Here is a 23465-nt window from a genome sequence, read left to right as displayed (position 1 = left end):
AGGATGGAGATTGCACCACCTCTCTGGGTCACCTGTTCCAGTGTTTTACTACCCTCCTAGTGAGAAAATTCTCCCTAATATCCAACCTAAACCTCCCTTGCTGCAACTTGAGCCCATTGCTCCTTGTTCTGTCATCTGTCACCACTGAGACCAGTCCAGTTTCCATCCTCTTTGCAACCCCCCTTCAGGGAGTTGAAGGCTGCTATTAAATCCCCTTTCAGTCTTCTCTTCTCCAGACTAAATAATCCCAGCTCCCTCAGTCTTTCCTCATAAGTCATGTCTCCCATTCCCCAAACCATTTTCATTGCCCTCTGCTGGAGTCTCCAATTTGTCCGCACTCTTTCTGTAGTGGGGGCCCAGAACTGGACACAGGACTCCAGATGTGGCCTCACCAGTGCTGAATAGAGGGGAATAACTGACTCCCTAGACCTACTGGCAACACATCTACCAATGTAGCCCAGGATGCCATTAGCTTTCTTGGCAACAAAGGCACACTGTTGGCTATATTCAGTTTATTCTCCACTGTAACCCCCAGGTCCTTTCCTGCAGAGCTGGTGCCCAGACAGTCACTCCCAGCCTGTCCCAGTGCAGGGGATTGTTCTGTCCTAAGTGCAGGACTTTGCACTTGTTCTTATTGAACCTCATAAAATTTCTTTTGGCTCAACCCTCTAATTTATCTAGGTCACCCTGAATCCTAGCCTTATCCTCCAGCGTATCTCCTACTCCCCACAGTTTGGTGCCACCTTTATGGGTTTGTAGTGAAGGCTCTGAACTGGAACTCAGGAAATCGGATTTCAGTTTCCAGCTCTTACTACAGACCCCTGAGTGCATGTAAGGAAGTAAATCATCTTCTGATACCATTCACCATCTGTAAACAGGGGTATGCTTCTTGTTTCCTACCCTTTGTCTATCTAATCAGGACTCTGGGACAGGGACTGATCTCTTGTTATATGTCTTTATACAGATCCAGCTCATCTATGGCTGCTTCAGTAATACTAATATGTCAGCCAAAGCTACAAAGGGTGCATCTACACATTGCAATATGGTGACGTTGCTACAGCACCATGCTTTAATACTTCCTTTTGGAAGTACTACAGCGTGGTGCACTATGGGTGGTTACCGCACGGTGCAGTTAGATTTCGCTGCTACATCACTGTAGCAGTGCACTGTACTGGGGGACTGTGCTGCTACGGTGACATAGCTGGTAATCACATGTAGACCCTCATGATTACTACATCACCGTAGTGCACTGTACGGTTATGTAGCGCATATGGTGACATGCAGACACACCCAAAGTATTTAAAAATTGCCATGGCTATAGTTGGGGTGGCAGCGGAGGAGCGCATTTGGTGCTTAAACTCCCACATGTAAATCCAGGCCTTTATAAGTGGTTAAAATTTTCCCTAATTTTATTGGTGCCGTTGATCATTTGTTTAGGTTTTAAGCATGTGTTTTAAGGCCCTAACTTTAGGCCTTTTCTTGTTAATTTGCTTCACTTTTAAGGATACTGGTCTGCAGCTTTAGGACTCCTGACTTCTAAAAAACTTCCCAGGAAAACTCCCAAACACTAAACAAGGATGAAAGGCAACCACCGTATTTCAGGAGAACTGGTTTCTTTTGGGAACACAAGGGACAAAGAGGAGAAGCCAGCTTTACACAGAGCTTCAGTCATCATTCTGGAGAGTTGATCACATCATCATTTTACACCCCAGCCTTCCAGGTAAATGATAATTCATGTCAGTGGACTCTGAACATTCGAAAAATGGCCAGCAACAATTTATTCAGTGGGGCAGGACAAGAATTCTTGGCATGCAAGTTCTGTCTTCTCTACAGCAGTTCTTGAATTTGCCTGTGGTTAGGAAACCCGATCTGTTTGGTTTGCTATTACCTTACAGGACAGATTCAGTTTCCATGGAGCTGCACATCAAAGTTGCAACTCTTGGCAGCGATACTGCCTTGTTGGTCAGGATGAAGTATTTTTACATCAGCGAACTATGCTGGCATTGGAGTAAGGATTGACTAGTTTCCTTAGGTGACATGCAGGGGAAGCAGGGGAAATGCAAGAGAGGACAACTTACCCGCAGGACGAGTTTCATCTTAATAAAGCTGTCTGGGCCGGAGTGATCCAGCTGAAATCTCTGATCAAGAGTCATCTCAGGCTCCTTCAGCACTTGGGACACTGACACAACGAGGGTTCCCAGTGCGTTTTCCCGATCATCATCTTTTATCTGGAGGTAGGAGGTTTTGGTTAGCAGGCAAGCTGGGCCAACAGCACACTGGCACGCAGCAAAGCCAGGAGTTAGACTTTGCTGCACAGAGACCAAGATGCGGAGAGAGGGAGCTTGTCTTCTACAGAGCCTGCTATTGCATGTGAGACTATTCAGATGATGCATGTAGGGGCTAATCCCACCCCAACCTGAGTGAGGGGGGACCCTTTGCAAAAGCAATGGCACAGACATTTCTTCAGGGGATATTCAGGTCATGAATCTCAGCACCCATCTCCCCAGGGAAAAAGCCATGGACTACGGTCCATGATGGCAGTTATTAAGCCAGAGGAGTTGCACAGAGGAATGCCTGCATCTCTCTGCGGCACTGGAAAGAGTCCTTGCTTGCTTGCTCTGGGTCGAGCTCCTTCCTCCTAAGGGACAGACCTGGGATGGCATCCACTCTGCTCTGGAAGAGGTGATGTTTATACATCTAACAGCAACCTGCTTAAGCAGCCTGAATTGCCTTTGTAGCTCTGAAAAAAAATCCAAAGTGATTTTGGAGCATCAGCACACCCCAGCCCAACAGGGCATTAGAGGAATGTAAATGCCTACTTTGGTGCCTGAACACAAGTTTTCCTTTATTGATAATTTACTAGAAGACAAAGGGATCTGCTCTGAATCAGAAGAATCATCTGATCCAAGGGCCTGCAAAACATAACATGTTCATAGCAAAATGCTTAGGTATTGCCCTGATCACTGCCAGAGATCCCTTCTATTTGCATATAACCAAACATGTAATGTGTTCATTTTACTGTGCAGCAACTAAACAGGCCTGGATGTCTATTAGTTATGTACATGAGCAGTGTGTAAGGTATCGTGAGGAAGTTGGACATGGTGGGGAGGAAGCGGGAGGATGAATGGATGGGTTCGGAGAGCATGGGTTAGGAGAGGCGGAAAAGGTCAGAAACTGAAACTGGGTGATAAGGGCAGAAGATCCAAATTTTTAATAGCAGCAGTCAATTTGCCAGGGATTTATGTGCCAGACCCATACCACACTTCACAAAAACAACGTGCCAAGTGCTGGGGAGTCCCTGAGAGTGGTTCCAGCACAACTAGTATGGAGGCACAAGGTCCACCAACTGGTGACAGTCACTTCCACTACCAGTTCACCAGCACCAGCTCAACTCAACCCCTTGGCCCCCCTGCACTCTCCATACTGAAGTGATTTTGCCTTGAAACAGATTTGCACCCGCTGTAAATCGGCACCTGAAATCATAACTCAAGTGGGGCAACTGGGGCAGCAGCCGTGATCACCAATTTAAGGGGACAGGAAAAAAATAGGAGCTGGTGCTGTAACCACACTACTGCATTGGTGGCACAGTGGTAGCTGGGAGTCGCTGCTGCTTCCACGTGTTGCAGCTGCCCCAGGCACCTGGTTGCCTTGTTCTTCCTCTGCATAAAACCGTGTAAATCCAGACCAGGAAGAGGCAAGGAGCCCTCTCTCACCTCCACGTGCAGGGACTGGGAGTGGGCCCTGTGAACGAAGAACGTGAAAGCCTGGCCCCAGACAGGATCCTTGTGAAAACTGCAGGTCTGTAGGAAGAGAAGAGAAGAGGATTGCGGCATTTTAGCTCTTCTTCAGAGCTTCAGGTTCTACACAGACACTGGCACAGGCAGCAGGATCACACATGCTGCAGGCTGTCTTACAAGCAGGCTTTTGTGCAATGCCCAGGTCAGACACTTGCACAAAAGCCAAAGTCTCTGCCAGATGCAGCACAAACAAGTTCTGCTTTGCAGGTTAATGCTAAGACAGGTCAGGCAGGTTACAGCTTTCCATGAGCTGCAGCATCCTGCACTTGTGGCCGAGCAGCATTCCTCTCTGCCTTTTGAAACCAAGTATAAGTGCAGTTTCCCAATGGCCTTTCCACCAAGAGCAGCTCAGGGATTTCAGTATAACGGGGGCGGAGGAAAGCGTGTAAAATAATGCGGGGGAAGAGCAGGCAGGCTGCTCTCATGTGAACAAACTTAGGGATTCAGCATTTGGTCTGATTTGTCTTGAAGCAAGAAATGAATTGATAAAAAAGAAAAATTCCTATGGGCAGGAAGTAGATTGGACTGTACTTCAGGCAGACTTTTATGATGTTTGATGGGAAGAGAAGGGAGACACGGAGTGACAGTGGGATTTTTATTATGAAGAAAAGATTAGTTTTTGTAGGAATTGGTTTCAGATGTAAGGGGGAGGAAAATATTTTGATGAATAAGGGAAGATACCAGACTGATGGGAGTGGAATAGTGAGCGAGTGGGGGAGTCTGCTGGCTCTTCACCGTATTGGGTTGGGAGAACAAATTCTTTGCTGGCTCATGTTACACATTAATCCTGAGGTGTAAAGGTGCTATTATACAAGTGATAACCCAGGGGAGGGGGAGGCAAAATAAAAGAAAATAATGGCTACAATAAATTGGGCTTAAATTTATTAGGAAACTAAAATCATCTTCAAAGAGACACTCTTCTTCCACATACTCCATAAACCACAGCGTTGCATTTGTAAGCATCTCTAACATATTAATATCAGATACTTGTTTGTTTGCTGAATTTTTAGAAGTGCCTCACCTAACAATTACATTTTTAAGACAAAACAAAAGGGTGAAACAGCCTCACCTTGCTTTTCTGAGTCTTGTTCCCCACAGTGAGCTGAGCGTAAGATGAAGGCTCTCGTTCCATTTTCTGCTATTTCCAATCATTCAACAAAAAGAAGAAAAAGTCAGCTCTTGGCAATATGCAACCAGCAGTACAAACCCAGCCCCACATTTGCTTATTTGCAACATTTAACTGGTGAACTGACGTTCACTTTATTTTTACTTGTCCAAATCTAAGCCTAAAAAGCTAAATTCTCACAGTCAATGGGAAGGAGGCAATTTGGAGGGTGAATTCCAGAACTGTAGGTGGTTTTGAAAACCTCACCCTAAATACTTAAAATAAAATGAAGCATTCTGTTTTTGGTTAGTAGCAAGGCCACCCCTTTAAGACACCTCTAGGTAATGATAGGATCACAGGAAAGCAGGGCTGGAAGGGACTTCGTGAAGTCATCCCATCATCCCAGCTCAAGGCAGGATCATCCCCCACTAAACCATTGCAGTCAAGTGTCTGTCCAATCTGCTCTTAAAAACTTCCAGCAATCAAGAGTCTACATTTTCTCTAGGTAGCCTGTTCCAGCGCTTGATCATCCTCATAGTCAGAAAGTTCTTCCTAATCTCCAACCTAAATGCCCTCTCCTGCAGCTTGAGACCATTGCTCCTAGTCCTGTCCCCTAGACCCACAGAGTCTAATCTCTATTCTTTTTGCAATTGCCCTGTAGGTAGTTAAAGGCTTTTATCAAATCCCAGCCCACCCCCCAATCTTCTCTCCTCCAGGCAAAACAATCCTAGTTCTTACAGAACACAAGGAAGGGCCCAAATCATAGTATCCCATTTCATCAGGAGCTCAGGAAGGTGGGATATATGGAGTAAAGAAACGTTATGCTAACAAAACAGCAGCCAAGCCATGTGCTAGTGGGAACATACATGTAAGGTAGCTTTTATGCCATTCTTAAGTAACTTTTCATTTTGGATCCTCACATCTTTTTTCTGAACTTCAGTGAACCAGAGAAGTTCCAGCTAACATGCTGGTTCTTTGATCTTCTGCCCTTGAGGGTTCATAATTAAGATAGCGTTGTGCAGTATAGATAGGGACCACTGGAACTTGCACCGGAAGTGCGCTGCACGGTGGCTCCTTTAATCTTGTAGTTTCCCCTGCAAGCCCCTCCCTCTCCTCCACCCCTCACCGCTGATTGGCAGGAGTCCCGTCAGCCCTGCTACTTTCTCCTGACGGCCGGGAGGAGAAAGCAATGAGTGGTGGGGCCTGTCCGTCAATCAGCAAGGGAGGCGGGGGAGGCACTTCAAGATTAAAGGAGCCACCGCATGGTGCACTTCTGGTGCAAATTCCAGTGGTCCCTAATGATAGGTGTACATAAATGACACTACTGATTGGGAGGGGAGGTTAAGAAAGAAGGCACAAGAGGCAAAAACAGGGGAAGAGGTGCCTCATCTCAAAGCAGAGATTCTCCAACGCTCAGAAAGCTGCCCAGGACTCAATAAATCTCAGACATCACAGATGCGATTTCCCCAGAATGATGGTAGCATTTCCTGCAGGCATCTATGGCATGGGAAGATATATCTGCTCAGTGAAGGATAGTTCCTTCCCAGGAGGGATAACACTGAGCCTCCAGCAAACTTCACAATCTCCATGATGGCAGCCTCCAACTAAGATAAAAAAGCCGGCCATCCCATGGGTCTTTGTTTCCCCACCTAAAATGGTCACAATGGTTTCAATTAGGAAACACAGTGTATTCCTCACATTGGAGCCCAATCCCGATGCAGAGACACCACCGTAGGATGCCGTACGGTCATGGAGAGGAAAGCTTTGCGACGCTCCCTCCGCCCACCTGTTATAGTACAGGAAATGAAGCATAGACCAAAGCTCCCTGGGGAGTGGAAAAAAAAGCAGAAGGCTAAAGAAAAAAAGAGCTCTGGAAAAAGGAAGATAAGCCTTCAGTACCGGACGACAAAAAGAATACACAAGCAGAAGCCTGAAATTAAGTAGGACCAAATCCAGCACATATAGGAGTGCAGAAAACTTTATCCCAATTGCACAATTCAGCATTTCTAAGATTAACTGCTCAACAGGGGGAGGCAGGAGGAGGTTCACTCTGCTTGATAGCTGTATGGTTTGTCTGAGTTCAAGGAAAGCCAAGTGCTTTCCAGGTGCAACGTCTGCATTGCAAGATAGCTGCACAGTGCTTGAGGAGCAGAGGGAATCAGCTAGAGCAAAGCAAGATGAGGCAAGTGTGCCAGGATAGCATGGAAACTTCCCTGGGTTAAGCTCGGTCCTAAATTGAGCAGGAAGCCAGCAGTGATATCCGAGTAAGGCGATAATGTCCCTCTGCTGGCCAGCTGCCATTTTGGAATAACAGAGGCCTGGAAAGACTGACATGAAAGGACTGAGCACTGGAGATGAGTGCCAAGAATTAGCCTGATGCCTGGCTTCTCTTTCTTGGTTAAAAAACAATAATAAAAAATGAGCATTTTATTTTTGTCTCTCTCAGACCTGGCATAAATTTCAAAATGAAAATCAGAAAAACCAGTAGGCTGTATCCATCCCTGCAGATGCTAGTGTTGTACCAGGATGACTGGTTCAGAACAACAGTTAGTTGGACCTCAATCCCTATCACAGTCAACATATTTCCCCTTCACAGAAAGAAGCCCAAACTGTTAAAATACTGTTCAGCCCAGCATGTGATGTTGAAAGCACTGGGAAAATACAGTATGCATTGCATTTACCTTGAGGTACTTGTTGCCTTTGAACTTCTTTGCACCATATTCACAATTTGAATACTCAAACTGGTTTTTCTGTATCAGTAAAAACATTTTACAATGGTTAGCACCGGGATTATTTTTCTAAAGTTAAAAGTATAGGTTGCTCATTACTTCTCTACTTACTGGAAGGTTGCAAGCACTGTCCAAATACACTATTAATATTGCTGTGGCGAGACCATTCTTATCCTGTAACGGTCAGTAAAAACAAACACGTTAATCGAGGACTAGACCACAGCAGAACCGAAATGCATGTGGTTTGTACTGACACGCCGATGACAGACAACTTATCCACCTGTTCCTAAAACTAAGGCAGGGACAAATACATATATCTGGGAGAAGCAGCTGTTACTCAAGACTGTGCATCAGCTGTTATGATGCGACTGCTATGGGATCACGCAGACCTAACAATACCAGAGATTTAAATCAGGGGTAGGCAACCTTTTCCAGCTGCAGGTGGAAGGACCCACCCTGGGTCAGGGGTGAGTGCTTGCACCTGACACTCATCCCCTGCAGCAGCACAGGGAGAAAGCAGACAGCCAAAGCCCCCTCATCCACAGGCCAGATCTGACCTACAGCCCATAGGTTGCCAACCCCTGATTTCAAATCACCCAGAAGTTAACCCAGGGTCAAAGTTGAATTGGTTTTGCTATGCCTGTATCAATACTATATCACGCAGATGTAACAGTTGCACCATAAGAGCTTGCATCAGTACCCTTTGATATCAATATAATAGTAATATCCATCTATACCAGGGGTGGGCAATTATTTTGGGTGGACGGCCACTTACTGAGTTTTGGCAAGCCATCGAGGGGAGCCAGGGGCATATAAATATTAATTTTCTAAATTTTTTAGGGGACTCGTGGGCCAGATAGACTGGCTTGGCAGGCCGCATCTGGCCCGCGGGCCACATTTTGCCCACCCCTGGTCTATACCTTAACTGCTCTACAAGGATTGAAAAGCTGGTGGAGAATGGTAAGTCAGGGCCAGTGATTCTCAAACTGTTTAGACTCAAGTCACCCCTCAAAAGTGTCTGCTCTTAGTTTTCTGTAGTCTTTTTTGACGGCAGAAAAATAATAGAGCATATTTTTTATTGCAAAGAACCCAAAGAGACCACCACAGGTCAGAAATCTTTTTTTTTTTTTTAACTATAGATTCTTATTAGAAATCACTGGGTTCATGTTGCGAATTGCATATGCACTTCTAACAGAGCTAACAGTGTGGTATCCTGCAACACCCCTTACAGGACCTCAAGGCACCCTGGTTGAGAATCACTGGTTTAGGCACACAAGTATCATCATCAAATACATACTACAGCAAGTGCAATTCTGGTCAGACAACTGTTGGCTGATGAAACCAGGGACTAAAGAGAAACTGAATGTCAGCAGCCAAGTACAACTGGAGAGTCTTGTATCACTCATTCATTGCCAGGATGTCTTGAGGTTTGGATTACTGCAAGGACATTTCATGGCCCGAGGGCCCACAGGTGGGGGAGGCTCTGTTCTCTATTGCACATCTATTGATATGCAATTCACAGTGTCCAAGGAGCTCTCTCATTGTCAGACTTTCTGATTCCATCTTTAAATACATGGGGCACAAAATCTACGGATTGATGAGAACATGATCCGATCTAATGAATCCAATTAGAGCTGGTGCAGTTTTTAAGATGGGTACCAGACCTTACATTGTAATTAAAAAAAAATTACATTGTAATTGTAATACTATTTGAACCTTAAACATGAAGTTGCAAATTCAAAATGACTCTACTTCCTCTAAAAATAATTCTATTCCAGTGTGTGACTCTAACTAACCAACAGTGTAGTTGTTCAAGCAATCACCTTAGAATCCTTTGCTGGAGCCCCTGGTCGAGCATGGGACTGAAATATATTCTTAATTGTACACACCAGCATTAGTCCCCTGCCGTTTCACAAAACAGAAAGCCCAGATATGAATTACACCGCATTGCCCTGCTCCTGACTGTAGTGAAAGCACCGAAACACATTCCACTGAATTGTGGCAGAAGGAAATGATGTAACAAAAGGTGAGAGTGATTCAAACTCGCCCGCTGAAAGCATATCATGATTTACAGCCATGGCCTCAACCTAGTATCACTACAGGAGGTCAATTTATGCTACGTGTTCAGAGAGATCGCAGCTGTCAAACACTGCCGGATTTTAATTCCTTTGGCTTATTCAAGAATAACTGTGACTTGGATGCAAAGCAGGCTCAGTCTTGGGGAAAGTTCACGTGGAAGCCTTGTCAAACAATGATAAGATCCGAGGTATTTACTTTTGGCTCACGGTCTCACAGGCTCTTTTGCCAAGTAATTAAGAGCATCAGAAACAAAACTCACCTCGCGCAGCTTTTCTTGGTCAGTCACTAATGAAAGCCACTCGAGCTTCAAGTGCAAGTGTCCGCTTGCTGTCTTACTTAAGGGAAACCACTAAATTAAAGAGAATAGAAGCATAATCAGAAACCGTGTAGTAGAAGCATATATGTGTATGTCGCAATCCTTCTGTGAACGATGCATGATTGCCAACTAAAACTGTACTTCGAGCTCCTAAGCTGGAGTTATTTTTATGCAGAGATTTTTCTGCTAGAATCTATCTGGAAAGAAAACTTGAAACACCAACACAGCATACAAAAGGTCTTAATAAGGAGAACACCGAATGCTATCTGGAACTAACAGCAAGCACTGGATACTGGGCTAGCTTCATAGTCTTACAACAGCATTATTCCTTTGGAAACCCAACTGCTTTTAACAAGATTTATCTAGACACATGTACGTACACGGTGTCCCGGATATTTGTGCAATAAAACTGCAAAAGTGCACCATGGCCAAGACACAGCTTTTCAAGCTTTATGAGTAAGTGTCTACTGAATTTGAGGAGGCGGCTGGCCGATTTCGTGGGCAGATCCCAGGCCGGCTGCCACGTTTGTGGGCTCAGCACAGCAGGACCCTTCACACCTCTGATTGGCCAAAGGTTCTGGCAGTCCCGCCCCTTCCCGCATGGCCTGAAACTACAGCTTAACTACCTTGATTAAGCCTGGGGAAGCCTTAATAATGCATGGATTAATGGCTTCCCCAGGCTTAATTGGGGTAATTCAGCCATGGTTTTGGGCCAAGTGGCTTCCTGCCTTGCTGGTAAGTTGTTTTTTTGGGGGGTTTTTTTTGCAGTAAGCCCACTGTTTTTTGCAGAGTCTGCCTGATTTTGCTTTTTCTGTGAAAATCACACAATTGCAAAATCAGTAGCACCCTCTTTATGAGCAAAGCCAGAGCTGAATACATGCTTGTAAAAATAAAAATTAGTAAAATAACCAACTAGCTGCACATCAGCAGAAAAGAGAAGACCAGAGTGATTAATGGCATCATTATGTTTACAGCATTGGCCTTGAACAAGCCGCAACAGAGGGTTGGGTTTGTTTTTTTTTACCTCATCAACAAGTCTGTCATTCATCACGTCCCCGAGGTTGATAAGTAGGCTGGAAGACAAGACGTGAAAGTTATGTTTAAGCGAACAGCATATTTGTGATGAGTGGGCAAAGAGATGGACTCCACTACAGTTTTGTTACTGGTATATCTCCTTGTTAGGGTACTGAGAGCATCAAATTCATTTCACAAAGTGGACAGCATCCAACTGTGAGGACTTTATCCCAATAGATCTGAAAATCCATAAGAGAAAGGCTCCAGTAGTTACTTCTAATCCTAAAAGTTACTTTAGGGGAAGAAATTATTTTTTAAAGAAAAAACTCTACATATTTCACTGAGCAAACAGCTTTGAGCTGGCTCTAGCTGTAACTCTACAGGAAACTGGACAACTGAAACACACAACACATCACATCCTACTGAATATAGGGGGAGCAAATTATGTTGATCACCTGCCCAGAAAGTCATCTTTATCTGGATCTTCATCATACAAGTCTACTTCTAAGTCCTGACCAGGCAATTCATGGACAACAAACTGCAGAAAAAACAAAGAAAACTAGTTTTAGATTAAAAATATATAAACATATTCAAGTGCTCCATTTGAAACAACCACAAGGACACAGCATTTCTCAAGTGCATTGTGAAAATGCAGACAAGTGGCAAACTGCATTCCAAAACGGCTCCATTAATAAGGACGGTTCGTTAGATGCCAATATGTTTCAGCAGAAATATGAAATCTTTGTGAGGTGGTAGCTTAAGTTGTAGTTAAAAGATGTGACCAGGAGCCTCCAGCTAGTCAGGGTCATAACACTAGCCAGCCAGCCAGCCAGCCAATACACACACACAAAACAAGCCTTCCATCAGCTATTAAGGGGCAACTATTTTTGCAGCACAGTTTATATATAAAATTGAATTTGGGTCTCCTCTCAAATCCACACTCACTAGAATCCCATCAGGTAGCACGTTTTTGATTCTAACAACCGGCAATTCTAGTCGGTGGGAGCAAAGTAAAGTAAAAAAGTCCATGTGGATGTCATGATAATACATGCTAAGTTGTCACCAACTCTGGCATAGCAACCTGGCTATCCAGCAAAAGCATACATGCATGCATGCAGACTTAATGCTACTGTCAGGAAAAAAGCTTGTATACACAGAGCATGGTTGCAGATTCTTACACTAATAAAGTGGTTGATTCTATTAAGCAAGATTTTAATTAGCCGTGGGCAGTGTACTCATCAGATCAGCTTGAGAACTGGCATGTCAATTCAGGGACTAAAGTAAAGTTTACTGTGTAAATTGGAGCTCATTTGATTAAGGGCTTCTTTGGTTCAACATGTGATCTGTTAACGAAGTAACAAGCAGTCTACCTGCTCCAAAGCGATTAGGCTAGGGAAGGGCCAAGGACAATTTTGCCTGCATCAATAAGACACGCATAACCCTTAGCTTCATCTAGTTCAGAAGACGACTGGATTTGGTACCTCGTAGACTTCATTCCAGATGGGATTAAGGTCTCGGGAAATGGTCCTGCTCCGGAACTGCACCACGCCAACACGAAGAATCGCATAAGGGTCTGACTTCCCTCTAATGGCACCAAGGAAGCTGTCTTTTTGGACAAGGTTTTCGGCTTCTAGCAGATGCACTCTCACCACTCCCTGAATGAAACAAGGCAGTGCTAATCAGCCATGAAATCACAACCCCCTTGATAATTACAACACACTGCCTCTGAAGCCAGCCATTTCTAACATTGATTCCAATGACCAGAAGGATCTGTCTGAATGGTATTTTGATGTAGTCCATTTTCTGTGATTCAGTTGGAACATGTGACCTATTAAACATACTCCCTATCCTTGACTTGGAAAAAGTCACCTTATCCAGAGACACAAGTGGTTATAGCTGGGCAGGAAAATGCTTCCAATGAATATTATACACAAACAGTCACACCTGATGCTATTATTAAGGGTCTGAGCTCTTCAATTCCCATTGACTTCATGGGGAATTAAGAAGGCTCAAACTCCGACTAAATATTCCTCAGCTGCAGGATCACCCACCATTGGTTAGACAGGATACTTTTGATTAGTTGATGTAATGAGGGTCATTCAACTTGCATTTAGTGATTAAATTTATGGTGGAGAACAGCAATGTTGCCAGACATGGGCTATCATTGCATTTATAGGGTAAATGTGACTTGACAGCATGTAATAAATAATTGCCAAAGTGGCCAAAATGTACAATCATTTAGGAAACTCCAAAGAGTTCTTGCATTTGAAAGAAAATGTTTGCAGTCAATTAAGTTGCCATCTTCAGCTTATTTTAAATTGTCCTTGTGTCATGCTTCACGTGCTTGGACTTTCTCAAAGATGTTTTGCTTTCCTGGCTGCGCTTCTAACTCTGAACAGATATTATCTGGGGTAGCAATCCCAAAGTGGAATTGGACCAAGATACTACCGCTCTAAGAGCTGGCACTGACTGAAATGATAAAACTATTCGCTGTTTACAGCTATAAAATCCTATCTCAAGGACAAAAATAATCCATTTACATTCGCTTGAGCTTACATTTTGACAATGGAAAATAACATTTTTTGTTAAGTCCAGTAAAACAATACAGTATTTCCTCTTTTAGCATCATTGGAGAACTTCCACCCTTCTGTCATTCACTGAGTTATTCCTCACTCTATATCTAATGTGAGTTTTTTGTAATTTTTTGTAATTGTTTGTAAGTTCAAAAAGATACTTCAGAAAGATTTTTGGTAAAATACCTTACATTGTGAAAAGATCTCCGCAATTCTCAAACCTCACTACTATTTGTGCTTTTTCAGAAGCATTATTAAACCCAAATGCTTTGAGAATTCTGGATTAAGGTCCAAATCATAGACAAACTGAAAAGTAGTCATGTTCCTAACTTAATCTAAATCTTTCATTTGGCAAGGTGTCTGTTTAAGACATGACTGTGTAAAGAGGATATCCAAAACCCAGAAAGTTCGACACCTCTTTTTATAAGCAAAGAATACTGCCATATAATGGGGATGCTATATGAAAAGACTAAATCTAACTATGCCAGAAATTGTCAAAAAAAAATATAGCATGCAAGGGGCACAGATTAAAACTACCTATACAATATTGAGATGTATGCACTAGAATACTCAGAAGAGTCAAATCTAAAACCCATGCCCTGCTACTGCAGTAGGAGTTAAAAGAAGTCTAACACCTAGTATTTTATTTTACTTTCATTGGCATTCCCCTAGGTTTCCCCTCTGCATTCTTGCTCAAACGTGGTTAGTTCTAACAAAATGTGCATGTGGGAGAGATCTCCAGGGCATTCGGCTTGGTACAAATGGATTCTGTGCAGGTCTTCTTTAAAGCTGGGGCAACCTGTCACACTACTGCACGCCTGAGCCTAGTATCATACCCAAAGCAGCATTGTTAGGTAGAATACTCACTGCGGTTCTGACCGAAGCCAGCAACTCGTTTAACTGGTGGCATTAATCATGGGTCAGAGACTAATGCGCACAGCCTACTACCCCTCACCACAGGGAACACCACGTTAAACTGACTCTGGTCCCATATGTCATGGAGGACACTCACACATGGGACAGGGAATTGCAGGCAGGACACATCGATGTTATTGTTCAGGGGAACTGTGATTCTGTTTGGAAGCACCAGGCGGGCTGCAATGAGGTCCTGGATTATTGTCTCAGACATGAAACTGAAAGGAAACATTAAAAGAAATGAGTTACCATTTCCCCTTAAAACAGGGGTGTTTGACCCCCAGCCTGCAGGACAGATCTGGAGCCATGCCGTCCAGCCTACAGGGGTCCCCATGGCTCCAAAGATTGGGCAGTGTGAGTGGTAGGAGCACCCTGCTGCCAAGTTTCTGGACCCTTGGGGAGTCCCGGAGGTCAGACAGCATGCTAGATGGGTGCTCGGAGGTGGCTAGGGACCTGATCCAGATACACCCAGGCCTCCAGGAGGCAGTTCAGGGTCCAATCCTGCAGTGTGGGACCATGGGAGGTGATGCAGGGCCCTGATCTGGAAGCACAGGCCTGATCTTGGCACACAGGGTCCAATCCCACCTGTGGACTGACCCTGTATCACTTGGCTGGCCTGTGGCACTAAAAGTTAAGCACCACTGACTTGCAACAAAAGGAAGTTGCCAACAGTGTAATCTAGATTCCCCTCCCCACATCCTGAATTAGATTTCTTTTCCTCCATTGAGTGTTCCAGGATCAAGATTTCAGAGGCTGTGATCTTGCTCATGTAACTGCGTGAATGCAGGTGTAAAAAATTGAAATCTGCACGTAATGACGAGCTGGCCGAGATGCTGAGCGTGGGTAACTGGTGCCACCTTAGTTGGGGGGGCATGTGCCCCCCCCAGCGGCCAGTCAGCGACTGGGGGGGAGGGTCCCCCCGCCACAAAACTCACCAACTGGGAAGCAGCCACAGCGCTCCCACTCCCTGGCCAGTACTCACAAGGGGGGCACCAGCACTCCTGCCTGCCCCCCATCACCCATCACCTAACTGGGGAGCACGGCCAGTCAGGGTGTGCACCAGCACTCTCAGGGGGTGCACATGCACCCCTGTGCACCCCCTCCGCGTCACCACTGATGCTGAGGGGACATTTTCATATACCACTGCAGAAACGGGCACTCAAGTATATATTTGACACCGTCTCTCACCCCATCCTAGTTAAAAAACTAGGTGACTGTGGCATCGATGCCTACACAGTCAGATGGATTGCAGATTGGCTGAGGGGTCGCACTCAGAGGGTGGTGGTGGATGGGTCATATTCGACCTGGGGGGAGGTGGGTAGTGGAGTCCCCCAGGGCTCGGTCCTGGGGCCTGCGCTGTTCAATTTCTTCATCAGCGATCTGGATGATGGGGTGGAAAGTAACCTGTTTAAATTCGCTGATGACACCAAAATTTGGGGGGAGGTGAGCACGCTAGCAGGGAGGGAGAGATTGCAGAGGGATCTGGATAGGTTACAGGGGTGGGCTAACAGGAACAGGATGCGTTTTAATACGGACAAGTGCAGGGTGCTGCACTTGGGCAGTAGGAACCAGCAGCACACTTATACAATGGGGAACTCCTTACTCGAGAGCACGGAGGCAGAAAGAGATCTTGGAGTCATTATTGACTCCAAGATGAACATGGGCCGACAATGCGAGGTCATGGTTGGCAGGGCTAACCGGACCTTGTCGTGCATCCACAGGTGCATCTCGAGTAGAGCCAAGGAGGTGATCCTCCCCCTCTACGCGACGCTGGTCAGGCCACAGCTGGAGTATTGTGTCCAGTTCTGTGCGCCCCATTTCAAGAGGGATGTGGACAACATGGAGAGGGTCCAGAGGAGGGCCACCCGCATGATCCGGGGACAACAGGGCAGACCCTACAGTGAGAGACTGCGGGACCTGAACCTATTCAGCCTCCACAAGAGAAGGCTGAGGGGGGACCTGGTGACCGTCTATAAACTCACTAGGGGGGACCAGAAGGGTTTGGGGGAGACGCTGTTTCCCCTAGCGCCCGCTGGCATAACAAGGAGTAATGGGCACAAGTTGATGGAGAGGAGGTATAGATTGGACATCCGCAAAAACTACTTCACAGTTAGGGCGGCTAGGAGCTGGAACCAACTTCCAAGGGAAGTGGTGCTGGCCCCTACCCTGGGGGTCTTTAAGAAGAGGCTGGATGCCTACCTGGCTGGACTCATTTGAGTCCCGTTTCTCTTTTTGGGGTTTTTTGTTGTTCTCCCGCCCTGGCGGGGGGTCGGGCTAGAAGATCTACTAGGTCCCTTCCGACCCTTAATCTATAATCTATGAATCTATGCACGAGTCTTGAAGTTACAAATTCTGGTTGGATTTGCCCTTAGAAGCCTGTGAATTGTGAAGAAGATGCAAGAGTGTAGGGCACTGAATGAAGTGGAGGCAGGAACGCTCCAGAATAAGAGGTTTAAGTCTTAGGTGTCTTCTGCACTTCCTTAGAAATACACCACAGAGCGAAGCAAGAGAGAGCATGGACAGGGCACCTCCATGAGCACAATGTCTCCATGACGAACTTATCTTTTGGGGTATTTTATTTGGAGGACTAGAACCTAAAATGAAACAGGTGATCCAGCTTCACATCAGCACAAAGGGTAATTTCTTCCCTTGGCCCCATGCACATAGTCCTGAGTGATTTTAGTACGGACTATGTAGTGGTTTCTGCGCACACATATCCACAGAATTTGGTCCCCAGGCTCACAAGTCACAGGATCAACAGTCATAAAGCCCTTTACACAGGCACAACATGAGTGTTGCGCATGCCGTGATAGTGAGAGCTTTTCCTCCCCTCCTCCACCCAGTCTGTCTTATCTATAATCTTAGGGCAGTGCTTGGCAACTCAAGCACTGCCCTATCCAAAGTCAGATTTAAGAACAACCGGGCAACCTGATTATAAATAGAAAGCTGAAGCCAGGCACATTCAAATTAGAAACAAAGTGCAAATTTTTAACAGCAAGGGTTGATTAGCCATTGGAACAAACTTCTACAGGGAAGTGGTGGATTCTCCCATCAACACCTTCAAATCTAGACTCAATACCTTTCTGGAACAAGTTGTTCAGGCAAGCACACATGATTAGGCTTAGTACAGGTGACTTGGTGAAATGTAGTGGCCAGTGATACATGCAAGGTCAGGCTACTTGAACTGATGATCCCTTCTGGTCTTAAATCTCAGAATCTTTTAAAAACACATTAGTGCACTCTGGGATTTTTCAGTTTTAACCTCATTGCTGTGGTCAGAGTCCGCAGAGTTGGTATCTGACCTACCCCCAGAGCCAGAAGCATAAAAATACTCAGACACTGTTAGTGCTCATCTATCAATGGTACCTTCAAGGTACAAGAGGTGTTAGCAAGACTCTAAGCAGGGGCCAGGATACCTTTATAGGCAAAAAATAAAACACAAATGTCTGGAACTTCTGCCCAATGCTAACAATAGAAGTGCCATTCAGTATATAACTATGCTGTGACCTGGTTATAGTTTAAAGATTCAGCTTTTTCACAATACACTATGGAAAAGCAATGCTTTTGTACGAATGCAAAAGAAAGATCTCCAGATTCTTTTCTTAAAAAAAAGGCTTGTGATTTCCCTACCAAAATCTGGATCAATTAAAGGTTGCACAAACACTACATCATGTGAATTCTACCAGTGCACCAATAAAAGGAAAATCAACATTATCAGCTATCAGGTTTTTTTGGCTGGTGTAGCCAATAACGTACCAATAAATACAATATGCCTTCTGACCGGGGCCCCCGGATGCTGCGTGCATGCACACAGCCACAGCATACATGTAGCCAGGGATGCAGCCGGGCAGCATGGAGGGCAGTGGTAAGTCTGTGAAGGGGAAGGGGCATGGGGGGAAGATCGAGGCCCCCATGGTGAGGGAGGGAGTGGACCAGGGGCTGGGGACACTGCCCAGCCAGGGCAGTGAATGGGACCACAGGGCTGGGGTGGGGAGCAGGACAAAGCTGTGGGTGGCTTGTCCAGGGGGCACAGGATAGGTGGGGGGGGGCAGGGCTCCCCATTGCTGCACGCACCCCTGGGGGAGGCATGGGAGGCATGCCCTGCGCCAGATTTGTGTGGGGCAGAGGCAGACTGCTCGCTGCAGCCTTGAGGCTCTCTGCCCTGCTGCCTTTGCCCCAGGAGCCATGCGCTGGCTGCACCACATCCCCTGCCCATCTGGCAGCAGTGAGTTGTGCTTCCCTCTGCCAGGCGGGCAGGGGATGTGCAGACAGAGCACAGCTCTTGGGGCAAAGGCAGCAGAGCGGAGAGCCCCAAGCCTACAGTGGGCAGTCTCTACCCTCGCCCCACTTGGCTCTGCTCCTAAAAGTGTCTCTGTGCTTAAAAATGGTGGCAGCAGTGCTTGAACTCAAGCTCATTTGACATGCTTTAGTTCAAGTGCCCCTGCCGCCATTTTTAAGCACTGGGACGCTGATCTCTGGACGAGCCGCCCGCGGCTCTGCCTCACTCCCCGCCGCTCTGCCTCACTCCCCGCCCCAGGGTCCCATTCACTGCCCTGACTGGGCAGCACCCCTAGCCCCAGGCCCTGCCCCATTCCCTCCCTCACTGTGGGGCCCTTGATCTGACCTCCCCCCATGCCCCTTTCCTTGCACAGACTTACCTGCAGGGTGCTGCTCTCCACGCTGCCTGGCTATGCTCCTGTAAATCAGTTACTGGGCCAGTATCAGCCAATATGCCTGGTGAATAATTGGCTATCGGTATCGACCAAGAAAATCTCTATTGGTGCACCCCTACTAAATTCTAGTGGCATGCCAAGTCCAGCTAAAAGTGACTAAAGACTGTGCGACTAGAAGGTATTTTGTATTTATTAAGTCTTCCCAATAGATCAGATTCATTTAAAAGGAAGAAAGCTGGTTCAGTCTGTATTTCAGCATACTTCACTCCCGGGTGTGTTTGTTCATATGGCTTTTATTTTCAACATCTATGAACAAATGAGTATTTCTATGCTTACATGACTAAAGGGGAGACAGAGAGAAGTCAAGACTTTGGCAACTAGCACTTTGCAGCCAACCAAATGAAGTCTTCATTTCTTTCTAGTTCCCTGGTGGCAATTTAAAATGGAAGAAAACAAACTACATGGATTGCATCTTTGGTCCTAGGGGAAAAGCTTGCAAATTTTGAGCAGTGGAGCCAAAGTGGAGGTACCTGAATATTCACTGAACAAATTCAATATACAAAATCAATGCAATCACCTGGGATAGACTGGGTGCTTTGCGTGCAGTTCCGTTGTGAATACAAGGAATAAGAGAATCGGCTGCCAGGAGAGGAAGGGGAATTTCTGATGGCTTTGATTTTATTCCAGTTTCCTCAATCATTGATTGGACAGTAGAACACAAAGTTGGCTATTTATTTGGTTACCTCCACATAAAAATACAGCATGTAAATTCCTTAGCTCTGGTTGTCAGCCATTATAATTATCTAGTACACAAGCAGTTTTGCAGGCACAGAAAAGGATGTCCAGGTTTTTAAGAATCAGCCTTCCAATAGCCCAGGTGTTGCTCTGCAAGCTGCACCTGGATACTGGACTATACTTACATTTCCAGGCAAAGTTACACATGTGAAGAAAGGGTTTAAGAACAGTTTTTGACAACAGCAACAGGGCGCTGAGTTCTGATATTGCAGGCTCTGCGTTCACATATTATTGTTATGAGCAGCCCTAAGAAAACCCTAAGAGCTAATAGATCTTGAAAATCATTTGGCCCAGTTGCTTGAGAAAAAAAATACACATAAAAATACTGAATTCTTCTGAAGCAAAAGAGAAAGGGACACTTACCTAATTCCTGGTGCATCTAAGAGGTTGGTAAGTCCTGCCCAGTTGATTTCCAAATACTACAGGTAGCATTCAAGAGAAGGAAAGACATAGTAAACTGAATTTTGCAACTGCAAAATAAATAATGTGCTGACCCAAGGAAGGATCTAAGGAGGGCAGTTGTTGGAAAGTCACAACTTTTCCATACCTATTCCACTACTTAATAGTTCTGTGCGCGTGGAGGTGAGACATTTCTACCTATCCAAGCAGTAAAGGGGCTTGTTTTGTCACGTAATGATACAAACCTCTTTAGGGCACATGAAGAGGCATTTAAAGAATAAAAAAAGAAAAAAAGAGAGAGAAAGCCTTAACAAATCACTGATTCAATTGAGCAACAATCTTACATCAGCCAATATTCACAGAGTCTGTTTTAGTAGCATCTTAAGTATCCTTGGCATATATTGAATAAGGATTTTGTGGGTGCATCGCTCCAGAGAAGTACCAGCTTCTCACAAAGGGTAAGATCCTGGTGAGGTATCCAGTCATGCCTTACGCATGAGGGAAGAGCCATTATACTACACCCAACACACCATCACTGAACCCACCTACACATTAAATGCGGATTGCAAGGAGTCAGGTTTCAGGCACATGGCCTGGTCTAGCCTGTACATGGAAATGAATTCCCTCCCTTCCTTTGCTAGAGGATTCTTCCTCACTCTTCACCCTTCCCATAGGGCAGCTCCCACTCAGAGCAATTCTTCTGCTGGGCCTGGTCAGGTAGCTCAACCAGAATAGAGGTGTGCAGAACATCTTTGGACATGGCCATGTCACATATGAGTGTTTGCAGAAGGCAAGGCCTTGGGTGCATCGTATGCAACCCAAGCACTCCACCCACACTAGCAAGACTGATTGTTCAGTGCTGTGACCTTTGTTGAACAACGTTAAGGAGAAAACAGATTTTACAGTAAACCCCCAAAGAGTTGGGGTTTATTGACTACAGGCATACCTCGTTTTATTGCGCTTCGCTTTAAGGGGCTTCGCAGATACTGCGTTTTTTACAAATTGAAGGTTTGTGGCAACCCTGCGTCGAGCAAGTCTATCGGCGCCATTTTTCCATCGGCGCCATTTTGATGGTTAGCATTTTTCAGCAATAAAGTATTTTTTAATTAAGGTATGTACATTTTTTTTTTTACACATAATGCTATTGCACACTTAATAGACTACAGTATAGTGTAAACATAACTTTTATATGCACTGGGAAACCAAAAAATTCATGTGACTCACTTTATTGCGATATTCACTTTATTGCGGTGGTCTGGAACCGAACCCGCAATATCTCTGAGGTATGCCTGTACTCATTCAATCTCAAATGATCCCAAAGCAGTTGGGTTTGCTGAGAAAGCAACAGGGTATGTCTGCCTCATCTGCACCCCAGTGCAAAAAATTGAACAAGAGACATCTGAACCAAATGCCTGCAGTGCTTGCTGAGTTGTTGTCACCAGGTCTTCTCCTTGGTTTAGACACGTGACTTATCACACACTGCTCTTCTAAAAACCCTCTGTCAAGAAACTAGGAAATCTGTTTGAAATGTGAAGGGTCAGCACTACTAATGTGGCTTGCAGTCCACGCTACCTTGCTGCTGTCTGTCCATCTCCCCCTCTCCCCTTCTCACACACACACACATGCACGCACCCTCCTCCTTCCCTATACAGACTTCAACCATGGCAAACCCTCAGCTCCAGCACACCTCATTTCGATCTGTTAAATCTTCAATTTTCCAGCAATTGATGTTTCTTTCCTCCAATCCACCTCTACTCTAAGGGCAAGGGCCCCATGCGGTGGAGCCCTGGACCTTCTAGGGAGCTACACCAGTTGAGACCAGCTGAAAAATTTGTCCTGCAGATCATAAGCTTTTTGGGGCAAGGACTCCACCTTCTTACCCAACTGCGCATTAATCCAACCGAGTAAGACAAAAGCCTTTCAGTAACACACGGCTCTTCAAACAGGAGGCATGATTTCAGAGGGCTTCACCTTTCGTTAAGGGTTACTTTGTACCCACAGTGAAGAACCACTGTCCAGCGCTCTCGTCCAATCTTCCATCTGGGACAAGGTAGTACCTATGCTACTGCAGGTGGATATTTGGTAAGCTGACTCCCTCGGGTAGTGTCACATCCCAAATGAAGACCAAGAATCAACAAAGGCAGCCCGGGGAGTTTGCTAGGGACTCACCGGTTTTTGAATAAAGAACAATGTCACAGCTCCAAAAAAAGGCACAACCGTGAGTAGGGGTTCCAGGATCACCCGTAACGTTCCACGTAACTGTCAACATAACGGAAAGGAAAACTACAGTAAGACGTTAGCAACCATATTTAAGTGACGATATAGCAAGTGACAAGTAGGAGGCAAAAATCCTTTTAGGATAAGCTCCGTTGAGAGAAATAAGTGGTCCAGAGGTCCCGAGCAACAGAGTCCTACCTCAAACACTGCCCCCTGCACTTTATGGGGCACCTGGCACACCCCTCGTCAAAACCCATTCTCCCAGCAAAGCACCTCAAGTTCCCATCATCCGCAGTGGAGTCCTGTGCTTTTTCTTACTTGAGTAAGGACAGCTGAAATCGTCTAGTATTTGCTTTCTTTAGCTTAAGTGGTGAGCTTTTCAATGCTGGAAATAACATTCATCTAGCTTATAATAAATCGCTTTAGAAAGCCAAACTGCAGCCATTTGGAATTTGAAAAGTAAGCTACTTGCACTTTTCTAACCATCTTGGGAATACATTGTTTCATAGTTGGTCAGGTCAGAAGGGACCTGAGCAGATCATCAGGTCCAACCCCCTGCCATGGGCAGTAAGAATGCTAGGGTCAAACGACCCCGGCTAGGTGATTATCTAGCCTCCTTCTGAAGACCCCCAGGGTAGGAGCGAACACCACTTCCTTTGGAAGTTGGCTCCAGATCCTGGCCACCCTGACTGTGAAGTAGCGCCTCCTGGTGTCTAGCCTGAATCTACTCTCCATCAACTTGTGGCTGTTATTCCTAGTTACTCCTGGTAGTGCTCGGGGGAACAGGGACTCTCCCAATGCCTGCTGGCTTCCCTTGGCCAGTTTGTAGACGGCCACTAGATCCCCCCTCAGC

General features: G+C 45.6%; 1 protein-coding gene across 1 annotated transcript in view; it reads right to left on the bottom strand.

The window, feature by feature from the left end:
* The window catches only part of ESYT3 (extended synaptotagmin 3), a 75805-nt gene that overhangs the window by 14868 nt on the left and 37472 nt on the right, over positions 1 to 23465 (bottom strand). Inside the window, exons 8-19 of the mRNA XM_019522804.1 lie at positions 22565 to 22654; positions 20360 to 20415; positions 14626 to 14746; positions 12522 to 12695; positions 11496 to 11578; positions 11051 to 11099; positions 9970 to 10059; positions 7743 to 7805; positions 7584 to 7652; positions 4867 to 4935; positions 3714 to 3800; positions 2079 to 2228 (exon numbers count right to left, since the gene is read on the bottom strand). Coding sequence (XP_019378349.1) covers positions 2079 to 2228; positions 3714 to 3800; positions 4867 to 4935; positions 7584 to 7652; positions 7743 to 7805; positions 9970 to 10059; positions 11051 to 11099; positions 11496 to 11578; positions 12522 to 12695; positions 14626 to 14746; positions 20360 to 20415; positions 22565 to 22654 — 1101 coding nt within the window. The remainder of the gene's footprint in view (positions 1 to 2078; positions 2229 to 3713; positions 3801 to 4866; positions 4936 to 7583; positions 7653 to 7742; positions 7806 to 9969; positions 10060 to 11050; positions 11100 to 11495; positions 11579 to 12521; positions 12696 to 14625; positions 14747 to 20359; positions 20416 to 22564; positions 22655 to 23465) is intronic.

This window comes from Gavialis gangeticus, unplaced genomic scaffold (genome assembly GCF_001723915.1).
Source record: "Gavialis gangeticus isolate Ggan-Ray unplaced genomic scaffold, GavGan_comp1, whole genome shotgun sequence".
NCBI lineage: Eukaryota > Metazoa > Chordata > Crocodylia > Gavialidae > Gavialis > Gavialis gangeticus.
The sequence above is the reverse complement of the archived record's forward strand: the minus strand, read 5'-3'. Positions and strand labels throughout refer to the sequence as shown.